General features: G+C 45.2%; 1 protein-coding gene and 1 long non-coding RNA gene across 3 annotated transcripts; both read right to left on the reverse strand.

Annotated features, from left to right (window-relative positions):
• Window positions 1-1,444: 1,444 nt before the first annotated feature.
• On the reverse strand, window positions 1,445-1,926 carry LOC310912533. Its single transcript, XR_014590679.1, has 3 exons — window positions 1,825-1,926; window positions 1,646-1,719; window positions 1,445-1,568 (listed from the first exon to the last, which is right to left on the reverse strand). It is a non-coding gene; the product is annotated as an uncharacterized lncRNA (long non-coding RNA).
• A 7,115-nt stretch (window positions 1,927-9,041) lies between these two features.
• Window positions 9,042-15,248, reverse strand: NAA20 (N-alpha-acetyltransferase 20, NatB catalytic subunit). 2 transcript variants are annotated; one of them, XM_083867408.1, is made up of 6 exons: window positions 15,102-15,248; window positions 14,945-14,969; window positions 14,767-14,857; window positions 13,430-13,565; window positions 12,310-12,455; window positions 9,042-10,434 (listed from the first exon to the last, which is right to left on the reverse strand). In XM_083867408.1, the coding sequence occupies exons 1-6, from the start codon at window positions 15,152-15,154 to the stop codon at window positions 10,409-10,411; spliced, it is 477 nt and encodes a 158-aa protein (XP_083723534.1). In that variant the 5' UTR covers window positions 15,155-15,248; the 3' UTR covers window positions 9,042-10,408. The 2 variants fall into 2 exon arrangements, with proteins under 2 accessions (XP_083723534.1, XP_083723533.1); XM_083867407.1 differs by lacking the exon at window positions 9,042-10,434 and adding an exon at window positions 10,772-11,085 and having other exon boundaries at window positions 15,102-15,246.
• Window positions 15,249-15,370: the final 122 nt, after the last annotated feature.

A 15,370-nucleotide genomic window follows, 5' to 3' on the forward strand; every position in this document is an offset into this window, starting at 1 on the left:
ATTATTTTCAATTCGTATTTACTTCTTTCCATTTTTACCGATATTTTTAACTATATGAATTCATTGACCTAACACATCAGAACCACAGTTAATTAGAATTGAATGAGCCTGGTTTTCTAAGAGATAAATATTTAATCTTTATTAAAATAATATGGGCATATTTTCTCTTTCTGTGTGCTTTTGGGGAGAGGGGGTTTGTTTTGGATTTCTTGGCTAATAAACAAGGAGCTTCAAAGAGCTACAAAATAAAATGTCTATATTATTTTATCTCTGCCTCTGAAATACACTTCGACATCAAGCTCCTGCTGGTAATACTGTGCATGGGTAGAATGAGACCTGAAAGGAAAAAACAGGCACCACGGTGTTCACAGCTTTCTCGGTTCAGGTTTATTAAATTAGTAGAAAATACAGAGGATTTTTAGTAACTGCACCCTCAATTATATCCAGACGTCCAGCGGACAGGGAGGTCATTTCTCAACTTCTTCCTTGCTGAGAGCCAACCTCCCACATACTCGGGGGAAAAAAGAGGGTGGATTTTATCCCCCTGCATCTGAAAGAAAGTCAGGACAAAATTCAAAGTGCTGCAGGAGAACTTGACAGCTCCAGGCACTTTGTGTCCATCTAGGGATACCCACTGCAGTCCAACTACACCCTACATGACAAATTTCAACACCCAAGACTTGTCCCATTCCCCCTACACCCAGACTGAGCAACAAAGCAGAGCAGCTCCAGGCCAAACACACCAACACCCATGACACACGACAGGACAAAAGGGGGGACACAACAGGGACAGAAATCTCTCAGCAAGAAGAATGACCCTGAGGACCGAGAGAACTCGCAATGAGATGACCGAGGTAAGACCCATGGGGAGCTGACCAGGCTCAGAGAGCCCTGCAGGAAGAAGATGCCAACGGGATCACTCATCCCAAGAAAAGCAGAGATGGATGCCTGAGAATCCTATGGTCAGAATCCTGTACCTGTCTCTGCATTCTGACAAGACCTAATCCACCTGAATGGATCACAGCAGTGCACAGCTGTGGATACAGCTCAGAACAAGACCTGGAAAGGCATCAGCCTGGACACTTGTGAAGAGAGATGGATTCTGAGGAGCCTCTGAGCTCCCGAGTCAAGGGTTTGATGCCTGGCCTGGTATCAGCACCAGGAATAGGGAGATGTTAAGAACAATGCCTGGGGTTTCCAACAGGCCTCTTGAAGTGTTAAATGCAAAAGACACACAAAACAAAACACACAACAGACACAGAGTGCACAACAGACAAGTGACGCGACATGCCCTGGGACTGCTCTGCCCTGCACACCTCAGCACTGTGAGACCTTCCCTTCACGTGCCCTAAAGGGGTCACATCTTGGACATCCCCATCTCCAAACTTGACTCAAAAATCCCTCCCAGTGACCCCTGACCCCACACCCCACTTTCATCCCCTCTGTGGCTCCCAGCCCTCCACTTATCTCTCAGACATCTGGAGATGCAAATCCATGTCAAAAGCCAAAGAAGGTGCCTCTCCCTCGGGGAAATTCCTGCTGTCACTGGGCTGGTGTCTCTCACTCAGCTACAATAAAGAAAAGCAAATGTGACCGTGTGATCTCAGCAGCACATTGGCCAAAAACCAGCAATTCTGCTACTCACCACCTCCTGAGCACACCCAGGTCCTCGGGCCCTGTGCTCCAGCTCTGCTCAGACACCAACACTGCGGGGTGTGCCTGGGTTAAGAGCAGACAAGGTGATGTGGCACTGCTGAAACTTGAGCAGAGCCTCCCTCCTCCTCCCTGACACACCTCAACTCCTTGGTTGTTACCAAAGCCCACCTGGATGGCCCCTTCAAAGGGAGAAGGTCAAGGCTTCACCACAGAGTCCTGTAATGTTGCCAAGGGCTCATGAATGAGGCAGACTGGGACAGCAGTCCAGTTGGTGAGAGGGGAGTTCAGTGCAGTGCAAGTGGATTGCCTAAAACACACAATAAAGGAGGCTTAGGGTTGCACCAGCAAGTGAAACTCCAGCAGAAGCAACTGCTTCTGTCCACCCACCACTGCTCACCTCGTCCACTTCACCTTGACTGCAGAGATCCAGCCTTACCTCCTAAAAACAAAGAACAGTGCTGTAACATAGCCACCATTTACACGCCCCTGCAAACACAAACCGTGACTGACCTTCTCAGGGGAGCCCCCTCACACAGGATGGGACACTCTGCCATGGATTTAATCCATCTGCATCTGAAACAAAGTCAGGACAAGAGTCAAAGTGCTGCAGGAGAACTCAACAGCTCCAGACACTTTGTGTCACCCTCTCTCTTTTTTTACTCCTGAGGGGTCCATCCCACAAGGGCCCTCTCCTCTAAGGTAACTTTAAATTGCCTCCTGGGACTGAAAAGGTTTTTCCCCTTCTCCCAACCACCAGCCCCAACACTCAGCTTTTGGAATACGAGCAGACAAAATCCATCTTCGACAGAAATGAACGTGTTGGCTCCGTGGATTTGGAGACGTTCTCTGCTTCCACCTCGGTGCTGCCATATCCAAACTCCAGCTGTGCACCTCCTCACACTACCTGGGACCACAGAACAGAAAATGTGACTATTCCCCTCCAGAAGAGTCACCCCTGGGGCTCCTCTGCACCCCTGTCCCGGCTCCCCCTCAGATCTCCACCCCACTCCAGAGGCTGCCCAGAGTGAACCCAGCAAAAGGAAAAGGGACACACTGAGCACAGCACTCACCTGTGGGCCACCTGCCCAAGTGCCAACTCACCCCCTCCCTCTATTCCTTGGCACACCTGGGGCAGCAGCAGCACCTGCAAAGAACCAAAAAAGGAAAAATCATGCTGAGTTCCTGTGAAACAGCAACCTCCCTGCTCTGGCTGAAGCACAGCACAAGTGAACCCTAATGTTGCACCCATCTACCCTCCTCTGGTATCCTGGGCCAGCTCATCTGCAAAGGGACCACCTAAAATAAAATAAAACAGAACAGTGAATGCTTAGAGTAGAACCAGCAAGTGAGACTTGAGCAACACCTACTGCTTCTGTCCACTGATCACTGCTCACCTCATACACTTCACCTTGACTGCAGAGAGCCAACTTTGCCTCCTAAAAACAAAGACAAAGAGCAGTGCTGTAACATGGCCACCATTTACACTCCCCTGCAAACACAAACAGTGACTGACCTTCTCAGGGGAGCCCCCTCACCCGGGATGGGGCACTCTGCCATGGATTGAATCCATCTGCACCTGAAACAAAGTCAGGACAAGAGTCAAAGTGCTGCAGGAGAACTTGACAGCTGCAGGCACTTTGTGTCCATCTAGGGATGCCCTCTACAGCCCAACTACACCCCACATGACAAATTTCAACACCCAAGACTTGTCCCATTCCCCCTACACCCAGACTAAGCAACAAGGCAGAGCAGCCCAGGCCAAACACACCAACACCCGTGACACAGGACAGGACAAAAGGGGGGACACAACAGGGACAGAAATATCTCAGCAAGAAGAATGACCCTGAGGACCGAGAGAACTCGCAATGAGATGACCGAGGTAAGACCCATGGGGAGCTGACCAGGCTCAGAGAACCCTGCAGGAAGAAGATGCCAACGGGATCACTGATCCCAAGAAAAGCAGAGATGGATGCCTGAGAATCCTATGGTCAGAATCATCTACCTGTCTCTGCATTCTGACAAGACCTAATCCACCAGAATGGATGGTGGCAGTGCACAGCTGTGGATACAGGTCAGAACAAGACCTGGAAAGGCATCAGCCTGGACACTTGTGAAGAGAGATGGATTCTGAGGAGCCTCTGAGCTCCCAAGTCAAGGGTTTGATGCCTGGCCTGGTATCAGCACCAGGAATAGGGAGATGTTAAGAACGATGCCTGGGGTCTCCAAAAGACCCCTTGAAGGGTTAAATGCAAAAGACACACAAAACAAAACACACAACAGACACAGAGTGCACAACAGACAAGTGACATGACGTGCCCTGGGACTGCTCTGCCCTGCACACCTCAGCACTGTGAGACCTTCCCTCTATGTGCCCTAAAGGGGTCACATCTTGGACATCCCCATCTCCAAACCCGACTCAAAAATCCCTCCCAGTGACCCCTGACCCCACACCCCACTTTCATCCCCTCTGTGGCTTTTAGCCCTTCACTTATCTCTGGGATGTCCAGGGATGAGAATTCACATCAGGTGCCAAAGAAGGCCACCTCTCCCTCAGGGAAATTCCTGCTGTCACCGGGCTGTTGTCTCTCAGTCACGTACCATAAAGAAAACCAAACATCCAAGGATGATCTCAGCAGGGCTGTTGGCCAGTCAGTGAGGACATCTCAGTGTGATACAAGTGACCACCTGAAACACACAAACAATAATGGAGGCTTAGAGTTACACCAGAAACACCACTCCCCTCACCACACAAATATATCAGTTTCAGAAAACAAAACACAAACAAACGTCCACCAAAAAAAAGCCAACTCTTTACCCACACTCATGCCACCAAATATAATGAAAATAACCCCATGTCCATTCCCCTGAAAAAACAACCAAAATATACACCCAGAACCCCCGACTTAAAGACCTGCCTCTAACCAAAGAAGAAGCAGAAAACCCATTTTTTTTAACTATATAAATTCATTAACCTAATGCATCAAAACCACAGAATTTTAAATCCTTAGTCAACACCAGTACACCATATACAAACCCTATATCAATCCCTACACCAATCACTATATACAAAATCAAAACCTATTTTGATTACTAACATAACAAAAACGGCTCAACTTTTAACTGCAATAAAACCTAAAAGCACCTAATTAAAATAAAAAAGCACCTAAATAAAAATAAAATAATCTCATTATAACTATCCCAAAACCCCAAGCAAACTTCCTCCAAAACAAATACTTGAAGTGCCAAAAAACCTCAAAAAAAACCCCTCAAATACTTAAAACACTTCAAAAATGCCTTCTGTACCTTTCAGACTGATTTGGAGAGCAAAGCAAGGAAAGAAAAAGCACACAGCTTGTTTTAAGAAAACAGTGGTCACTCCTCCACATTCCCTGTCCAGTTTATTCAGCTCAAGCACAGACAGACTGCAGCACAGATCTCCTTTGCTCTTTGTTAGTTTTAGCCAGCTAAAGCAAAGCCTTTTTTTCACTTTTTCTTCAGACTGCTTAAACCTGCTGCAGACTGAAAAACCCAGAGAAGCACGACAATAAACAAATCAATCTACAAAAATAAAAATAGCACAAATGTAAATTAACTGCACCAAAAACAATTATTCCTAATTCAGTAAACTCATAATGCCTCAAAACCATCAAAACAAAGACACTACCTATAAATACACACAAAACCAAAAGAGCCAATCAACTACAAACAATATCTCCCAAATTTTCCAAAACTATAAAACATATAACCTCAAACATGTGTAGTCAAACATGCTAAATAAACAAACCCCTGTAATGCAATAAACAATAACCTGACTATAAATATTAAGAATCTCTAAAAAATGAACGACATCACACTATCTCAAATCCACTAAAACAAACCCTATAAAGCCACCACTAAATAAATAAAAATCTCCCCTATACCTCACACTACAGCAAATTACACCATTATAAACTTTAGAAAACACACCCTTGAAAAGCACAACATCCCACCAAAACTAATTCAAGGGTAAAACTGGGTTCAAAAACACTCTGACCAACATGTAAACTACAAAACCTAACATGAAACAAATACACCACAACCCTCGTCATATGGCAACTATAAACTAAATAAAGTCTACACAACAAAACATTAAAAAACACCTTAAAACCACCAAATAAATAAAATAATAAATAAAAAAAACCTAGCCCTATCCAACGTGAATCCCTACATATAATACACAAAATCCAAATAACACATTAGTCATCCCTAAAAAAAAAAAAGCTATTTAATTCTTCCTCAAATACAACCCCCCATAATTTTATCTTCACTCAAAAACCAAATTACACATCATAGGAAACACCAAACAATCAAACAAAATGCTACATCCCACCAAAGAACACAAAACTGAATAAAACCCGCATAGAAATACCACAACTCATTAAAATTCCAGGTGAAAAGAAATACCCTCCATTTTAAACACAAACAGCAAGAGGAGAGGAATTTTTTTTTTTGCTCAATTTCAACTCCTTTTGTCCCCATAATCCCTTTTTCTTCTGGGAGCACTAGAGAGGGATTAGCAAGATGAAGCTGAAAAGGAAAAAAAAGTTTCCCCCATAAACCAATAGTGGTTTAACTCTCCTGCTGCCCCGCGTGAAGGTTTGTCCCTCGTCGGCTCCCGTAGTGATGCGGCAAATCCAAATGCTCCAAATCCAGGGGCTCCAAATCCACGTGCGCTGTGAGAGGCTCCCGCAGGCGCTCCATGAACCACAGCCGGAACCTCGGCCAGAACCACAGTCCGAACCACGGCCGGAACCGCGGCCAGAACCACAGCCCGAACTCCTCATTTCCCACGGCTCGATACCGAACTGAGCTGCGGCTCCCCCCTCTTAAACCGCCCCCGGCTGGAACCGCCCCCTCGTTATCCATCACAGCTCCCACCTGTGCCTGGTGTGTCCCCTCTACATTAATTCTAATTTACTGGCTTCTCCTCGCTGCCTTCCCCGGGAACCCCGGCACGGCTCCAGCGGCGACAGCGAGTGCTCCAGCTCCGGGCACAGCGCCAGCGTGTCCCGCCCGCCGGGGGATCGGCAGCGGTCCCGACACCGCCTTGAATGGCCCGCCGAGGAAGCGGCAGTGACGGCGGACACCGGCCCGGAACTGCCCCGGAACTGCCCCCGGCTCGTTCGGTTCGGCTGAGGGGGGCGACGTTCGGAGAAAGTCGGCTGGGTTCGGCTGTTCGGGGAAACTCGGCTGGGTTCGGCTGTTCGGGGAAACCCGGCGATTTCCGTTAGCCGTCGGCTATTCTCGGCTGTTCGGGGAAACTCGGCGATTTCCGTCAGCCGTCGGCTATTCTCGGCTATTCGGTTACACTCGGTCATTTTCGTCAGCCGTCGGCTCTTTTCGGCTGTTCGGGGAAACTCGTCAATTTCCGTCAACTGTCGGCTATTCTCGGCTATTCGGAAACACTCGGTCACTTTCGTCACACCCCGGCTATTTTCGGTTGCGAGGAGCATTACGTCACTTTCGCCCCGCCTCGGCGCCATCTTAGTTGTGGCTGAAGCAAATTGCGGTCGAGCCGCCATCTTTTTTGTGGCATGCATAAGGCCCCCGTCGGTGTCTAACACAGGCGCCTGACTAAATCCATCAACCCGAACCCTGCCACGGCGCGAGTGAACTTACAGCCCGTGTCCCTACACCAGGACACGTCACAGAAAATTTCCCTCGGGCCGCGCCATGGTCGGGGTTTTGTGCAGGCAGCCAGATAGACACACATGGGGTCCTCTCGTTTTCCCGCCCTTTTTGCCGCCATCTTTAAGAGGTCGATCGCCGCGAGCCGCGCCGCCATCTTGGTTGTGGCGCCCCTTTAGGCCCCCTTTGGTGTCTAACACAGGCGCCTGACCAAAATGAATTACCTGAACCCGTCTGCGGCCCGCTTGAAAACACAGCGCGTGTTCCTACACCTGGAAACGCCACAAAAAATTGTCCCCGGGCGGCGCCATGGTCGGGATTTTGTGCAGGCAGTCTGAGAGACACACATGGGGTCCTCATTTTTTCCCGCCCTTTTCGCCGCCATCTTTAGAAGGTCAAGAGCCGCGAGCCGCGCCGCCATCTTAGTTGTGGCACCCCCGCTAAATGTCCCCCTCGGCTGCTCGCACAGGCCCCTGAAAGCATCGACTGCCCAAACACTGTCATGGCGCCGCTCAGCCCCCATCCCTTGTCCACGCACCCGCGTACGCCGCGGAAAAATCGCTCCCGGGCGGCTCCGTGGTCCAGGTCGCGCGCAGGCAGCCGGCTGCCACGCGCCCGGGGGTCCTCTCATTTTTTTCTCGCCTTTTTGGCCGTGATCTTTCGGTGCTCCGGCGGCAACACTGCCCGTGAGCTCACAGCCCGGGGCTGCTGCGCATCTCGGGGACCGGCACGGGGGAGAGTTGCAGTACCGCTCTATATCCACACGATGGCAGCATTGCCGCACAGCTCTCGGGACGGGCACGGGGAGGGGTTGCAGTACCACTCTATATCCACAGGGTGGCGGCACTGCCGCACAGCTCGGCCCGGGGCTGCTACGCGCCTCGGGTACCGGCACAGGGGAGAGCTGCAGTACCGCTCTGTGTCCACACGGTGGCAGCACTGCCGCACGGAGCGGAGGCAGAAAAGAACGCGGCAAAAATTCCCCTTCCAAACATCCCCGAAAATAAAGGCCCCAAAAGACCCCCAACCACAACAACTACGAGAATCCTGCCATCGACGAAGCCGAAACCAAAAAAGCCTTCATTTTGGGCTACATTTCAATATTTCTTTTATTTCTTGATATTTTTATTAATCATTACAATTTATCTATTATATCATGTACATTAGAATTGGTATATTTTACATATTCTACTATATGGAACATGTAATAATATAGAGTGGATCTATTGATATTATTTTTCATATTTTATAGTTCTCTTTTTGTTATTTATATTTTTCTTATTTCTTTGTATTTGGTTTGGGGGTGTTTTTCAATTTGTGTTTACTTCTTGCTATTTTAAACAATATTTTAAACCATATGAATTCATTAACCTAACAAATCAGAACCACAGTTAATTAGAATTGAAGGACCCTGGTTGGCTAAGGGGTAAATATTTAATATTTTTTAAAATAATATGGGCGCGTTTTCTCTTTCTGTGTGCTTTGGGGGAGGCGGGGTTGTTTGTGGGGAGTTTTGTTTTGGGTTGTTTGCTTAATTTTGGATTTCTTGGCTAATAAACAAGGAGGTTCGGAGAGTTACAAAATAAAATGTCCACTTTGTTTTATCGCTGCCTCTGAAATACACCTCGACATCAAGTTACTGCTGGTAATAATGTGCATGCGGAGAATGAGACCTGTTAAGGGGTTGAAAGGAAAAAAAGGCACCACGGTGTCACAGCTTTCTCCATTCAGGTTTTTTAATTTAGCAGAAAATACAGAGGGTTTTGCTAACTGTGCTCTCAAGTCTATCCAGACGTCCAGCGGACAGGCAGGTCTTTTTCAACTTCTTCCTTGCCAACAGCCAACCTTCCACATACTCGGTGTAAAAAGAGTAAGATAAAAAAAAGGAATAAAGAAAACATGAAAAAAAAATTAATATAAAACTAATTTTAAAAAATTAAAAAAAAACCTAAAAAGTTTTTAAAAAGTAAAAAAAGAAATGAAAGAAATAAAAATTAAAATAAATTAAAAATATAATTTATTTTTAAATACAACATAACATGAAAGTAAAACCTAAAATATCCATAAATTTAAAAATTAAAAAGTAGGAATAATTAAGATTTTAAATAGTAACAAAGAAAAATAAAAAATAAAAAATAAATAATAGAATAAAAATATAAAAATAAAAGAAACCAAAAACATTTAAAAAATACAAACCAAAAAACTCATGAAAAAATTAACCACAATATTTAACATAAAAATATACAAAAATCAAAAAGTAAAAAATAAACAGTAAGTAAAACAAAATACAAAATTAAATAAACACAGCTCTCCCCTCATGCCACTGCCTAAAACAGCCCCAGGAGTTTGATTATGCAGCAATAGGGAAAACAAACCCAGTGCGTCCCAGAAAATAAGGTTTTCTAGACAATTCCCAGTTTTGCTTGGAAACAAATTTTGTTTTAGCAGGAAGTTCACTCGGGATGAGCATCCACATGTGCCAAGGCAGGAAAGAACCACTCCATTGTGTCCAAGGAACAGCAACTAGGCCAGGATTTAAGTTTTAATGGAACTTATGTAATTAAAAATGCAGTAAATTGAACTTGAGAAAGAGATGAATCATGGCAATTAAACACTTAACACAATTTCCTGGGAATTCCCAGAATTCTGTGGATACGGTGCTGACACATTCCTGATTTACCACCATTAATTGGGTAAATTTCCTTGGAAATGTCCCCTAAGAAGTAGCAAAATCTCAATTAGGATGGAAAATTGTAAAAAATAAATATTCCCTCACTAAAATCAGAGAAAAGAAAAACATCAAATAAAATGAAGGAATAATACTGAAATCCCAGCTTGCCCAATAAACAAGCTCAGGAATTTCTAACACTGAAAACTTTTGGAACAGTCAGGAAGTTGGTAGAAGTTAATGTAATGACGATTTTAAATCTGCTGCCTGTGCTCTGATTTTAAAGGGAAGTAGGAATTCAACAGGTCTAGTTACACCTATCCAAGATTTATCTCTATTTTGTGGGAGTAACAATGCAAAGAAACTCCAATATTACTTGTATTTGACACCTGAAACTCTCAGCAGAGTTGGGAAGTTTCAGTGGAACCAAAGAGCCACAATTGCTGGAATAACAAAATTCAACTCAGCAAAAGTCAGGAATTCTATTTACAAATCCATGGAGGAGGAGGACAATGATACCAGGAAAACATTCCAGCTGAAAGCAACAATTTACTGGAAAAGACAGGAAATCAAATGAGCTTTTGTATCCTGGGGGTTTATTTGGTAACCTGCGATTGGCAGGGGTTTGGCGGATCCCAGTTGAGTGTCCTGGCTTCATCTGCCTTCTTCCACTGCAATTAACCTGCCATGGGAACTGTTAAATTGCAGACTATACAATGAGACACTTCCTGAAACAGAACTAAATTCCAGCTGCAGCAAAAAAAACAAGAAAAGACCATATACAGGAGGTAATTCTATTTTAATAGTCTCCAAATCTCCAATATGTGAAAGGAAAAATAATAGTTTCGTGTGGCAGTATTACAGCCATTACCAATAGAAGCAGTGTTAGTCAGCTTCTCAACATTGCTTTTTAGTATTTTATAGGAAAAACATTCGGACTAAAACTTCTTATTCATAAGTTGCTGGAACCTGACACTTATTAAATTGCATGAGAATCAGAGCTTGAAGTTACTCGATGTCTTCTGGCCTCACAGGATGAGGCAGAGGTATAACTGATTTCTTCTCTGTATCTCTGGAAAGTGCTTTTCTCATATCTATAGCAAAAAGAAAAAATGTTATAATACTAATGCAGTCATTGTACAAAGCCATATTAAGTGAATTCTCTATTAAAATAAGGTAAATTTCCTAGAATCATAAGACTACCTCAAGTTGGGAGGGACCCATAAGGATGCAACTCCCTGTGCCACACAGTACTACCTAAAATTATACTGTATGATTAGGTGCGTTGTACCAATATTCCTTGAACTCTGACGGGCTTGGTGTCATGACCCCTTTCCCTGGAGAGAGATCATTGCAGTTACCAACCACCCTCTCCATGAAGAGCCTTCTAACGTCCAGTCTGAACATTCCCTGACACAACTTTGCTCTATCTCCTGGTGTCCCGTCACTGGAGACAGGAGATCAACACCCTCCTCTGCTGCCCTGGTTGAGGAAGCTATAGGCTATCATGAGGGTGTGCCTCAGCTTTCTCTTCTCCAAGTGCAACAAACTCCTGGACATCAGCTGCTCCTCCTAGATCTTGCCCTCAAGACTGCTCACCATCTCGGTCGCTCTCCTCGAGACACAGAAATGTCCTTAATGTTGCTCAGTGGCAGTGACTTCAACTGATATAAAACACTACATGAAACTCAGGTGAATAGAAAGGAAATGACAGGCTAAAGGGACAAATGTATGATTTAAGTCACATGCAGGAATGGTAGGTGTCTATCCTAGCCCTTGTACTTCACAGTACTACGTATCAAAAAGCGCAAGAACAGAAACAATACACAGCCTGGCCATGTAATCCTTTGGGAGGATAATTAATAAAAGTACCTAGATGAAGCACATGATAGTTCACTTTTGTTAACATAATTAACATGCCTGAATTTCCATGTTTCTTGCCTTTTAAACTGAAAATGTCACCCAATTCTCTGCCATTGCTGAACTCTGACAACTGTTAATTTAGAGGTAGGCATGCAAGAAAAACAAAGTTTCCCTGCTGTAGGATGAAGGAAGACATTCCTTCTTGTTTATTCTTGTTTTGCAGTTGATTTTGCCGGAGATACCACAAAACACTGTAAATGGCAAGATTAAGTTTTGTAACTGATATAATCTTAAATAGGAGAAGTTATCTAAAGGAGGATATAAAAATCCCACTAATCAGCAACTATCTGAAAATGTTTCATATACCAAGAAAATAACAATAGTCTTACAAACAAGCCCAGGAACCCTCAACGTGAGAATCATTCCATTCAATTTGAGACCGAACAAGAACTTACCATAAGCATCTTCATCTGGCTCCCCACTGCTAGCTGAGTAGTACTCTAAGACGGTCCGGTACACACTGTAGCCTAGTTGCTTATACATATTTACAGCAACCTGATTTGATACTCTCACAAAGAGATCAACAAAAAATCCACCCTTTCTTTAGCAGGGGAGGAAAACAAACAAACAAACAAACAGACAAACAAACAAAACCACATTAAATAATAGTAGATAAATGTATTTCTAAGTAACAACACATAAATTGTATTGAAACCAAAGCAAGACTGATGTACTACACTAATCAAACATCTTTCACAATGTAGTAGTAGATATACTCCTTTACCAAGGGAAAATTCACATATAGACACGGATTTTGTTTTATTTTTGTCGCATGGCCCTTCTACCCCAGTTAGTGGGTCCAGAAATTTAAATAGAAAGGACAAGCTAAACACCCCCCACATGCCTAAATCCATATATTATTAAAAAAAAAAAAAAAAATCCACATTTTATATTGCTGGGTTAGGAGAAGTGGAATAAGTTACAAAATTCATTTGCCTAACAGGAAATGATAGACTCTTAGTTTCACAAGGCAATTTTTTCAAAACATTCTGTTTTACAATTTTACCAACCATAATGGGGTTGCCCTACCAGAATCAGTTAAGGACATTTCCCAGTGAGTTCATCTGACACTGAACTAAATTTTGTCAGTAACCAAGCATGGGATGACAAGTAAGCTAAGATAACCTCTGCAGTACAATATTTGTTCAGGATTGTGCCTGAGGGCATTTCACAAAGCCCACAGTCACTGAGAGTACTCTGGAGGCCCTACAGGAAACAGTGTTAATGTTTCACAAAGCTCTTTTCCTGTCAAGAAATGTTCTTTTACAGAGTGTCTCTACTGGAATTCAGGCTATGTCCTCCTCACTCTGGCAAGTCAGCTTTCAGAGAAACTCTGAGATTTTAAACTGTTAAGCAACTTCCGTAACTCTTGTTCTCCAACTATGAATAATTTCGAAAATCAAACACCAACGTAAAGCAAAATTCTGCCACGTACACCAGGTACAGATGTCTGTAGAAATACTACTTTAAAATATTACTTTAGAAGATAAATTTAAAGATAAACATACTACTCACTTTTCTGAAATTTCTTCCAGGAGCTCCATCAATTTAGCAGCCAAACCCAGCCGTCGAAATTCTGGTGCAACAGAGAGAGCAGTAACGTGTCCATGCCATTCTTCCCTAGCCACAGAGCCTTCGGCTTTGCCCATGACTGTGAACATAAAGAGCATCAGCGCAGCAGCACCTTTGGAGTAACGCACTGCCCACAGCCAGACAACTTCACAAGAGGAATAAGCCACGGATAAACACACGTTACAATGGTTGTGGTAAAGGCTAAAACAGGGATGTCTACCCTTTTCACTCTATGATTCAGCAGCCACTAAAAATGTCATTTTGCTCAAACATTACAGCAGTTTCTGGACTACTGTAAAAAAAACCAACAAGTTTGCAAATTCCTTGCTTGAAGTGACTTCTAAATGCAAATTTTATGTAATTTTCACAAGTCTTTCACTGACCCAAAATTTAAGATCTGACTAAAATAAAGGAGAAGCAGAGGGCTAGAAATGCCAAACTACCATCCCAGCAAGTATTTGAGACTTTTGGACATTATGGGGGAATAGAGCTTGGGAAGCTTTGCCAGTCTGGCAATAGAAGGCTAAGGCACTGCAAACATGTTGTGTTCAAGGGAAAAACAAACAAACAAACAATTCCAAAACCAAACCAAACAAACAAAAAAAGGAGGTGGGGATGGTGTTTTGAGGTTTTTTTTGTCTAGTTTCTCTCCTTTCTACACTGGGCCAATCCAATTTTACTTTATTAATGAACATTCACACGCTTCCACTCTGTGCTTTTATAGATATCACAGTCACTGCTGGTAAGCAACAAGTGTGGTGGATACAGAGTTCTCTATAGCACACATATTTTCAGCTTTAATATGTCAAATACTTTCATTTCCTAGATCCCTGCAAAAACCATTACTCTGCCTCACCCCACCTCCTGGCCGTTCTCTTTGGCATGATTTCTGAAAAACACAAATATTCCACAGCAAATTACATCCAGGCCCAGAACTTTCCCTTACAAGGCAACGCAAAACGCAAGCCCAGCACTTTCACTGACTGTGTGTAAGGAGCCTAGGGACTAAATTTCAGACTACAGAAATACCCATTCACCAAATACGGGTGGATGTTACCACAGCCAAGGGTCCTCGCTGCGCTAGGAACATCAAACTAGAAGCTACAGGCCACAGTGCTGCGTAATACCTTAAGACATTAAAAATACGGGAAGATGCAACACAACGTTCCTCTTTCATGCTGGATATTTGGTAAACGCGAAGAGTAAGAAAAGCTCCCGCGTTATAATCCCCGAAATAGGCAACGAAGGGACACGTTACCGCCGGAACACCCGGCACTCACTGTAACCCATCAGCTCCCCGCCGGGCGCCTCGGCGACGATGAAATACTCGGGCCAGTGGGCGAGGTACTGCAGGTAGAAGGGGATCCCGTACTGGGCGCCCGGTTAAGGAGTAACTGCGGCCCCGCGGCTGCGCCGCCCGCGCCCGACCCCGCGCCCCTGCCCCGACGGGAAGGATACGGTCTCGGTCAGCGGGTCCAGATTGCTGTGGGGGAAGAGAGAGCGGCGCTCACCACGGGCCCGGGCCCGCCCGGCCGGCGCGGCGCCCCGAGAACCCCGCGGGGCGGGGAAGCGTGCGGGGGCTCGGGGGCAGGGAAAGGGGACAGCCGGCGCTCACATGTTGTTGAATCGGAAGAGGTCGTCGCAGGTGAAAGCGCGGAGCGTTGTCATGATGATGGTGATCACGACGACGACGGTGAGGGCGACGGTGATGACGCGCGCAGGGTCACTTCCGGCACGGACAGGCGGCCCCGCCCCCGGCCCGGCCCCGCCCCGCCAACTGCCCCCCACAGAGCGGCCCGCAGATCCGCCCCCCGCAGAACCGCCCCGCAAACTGCCCCCACAGAGCGGCCCGCAGATCCGCCCCCCGCAGAACCGCCCCGCAAA

The sequence above is a fragment of the Zosterops lateralis genome (assembly GCF_965231275.1).
Source record: "Zosterops lateralis genome assembly, chromosome: 9".
Classification (NCBI taxonomy): domain Eukaryota; kingdom Metazoa; phylum Chordata; class Aves; order Passeriformes; family Zosteropidae; genus Zosterops; species Zosterops lateralis.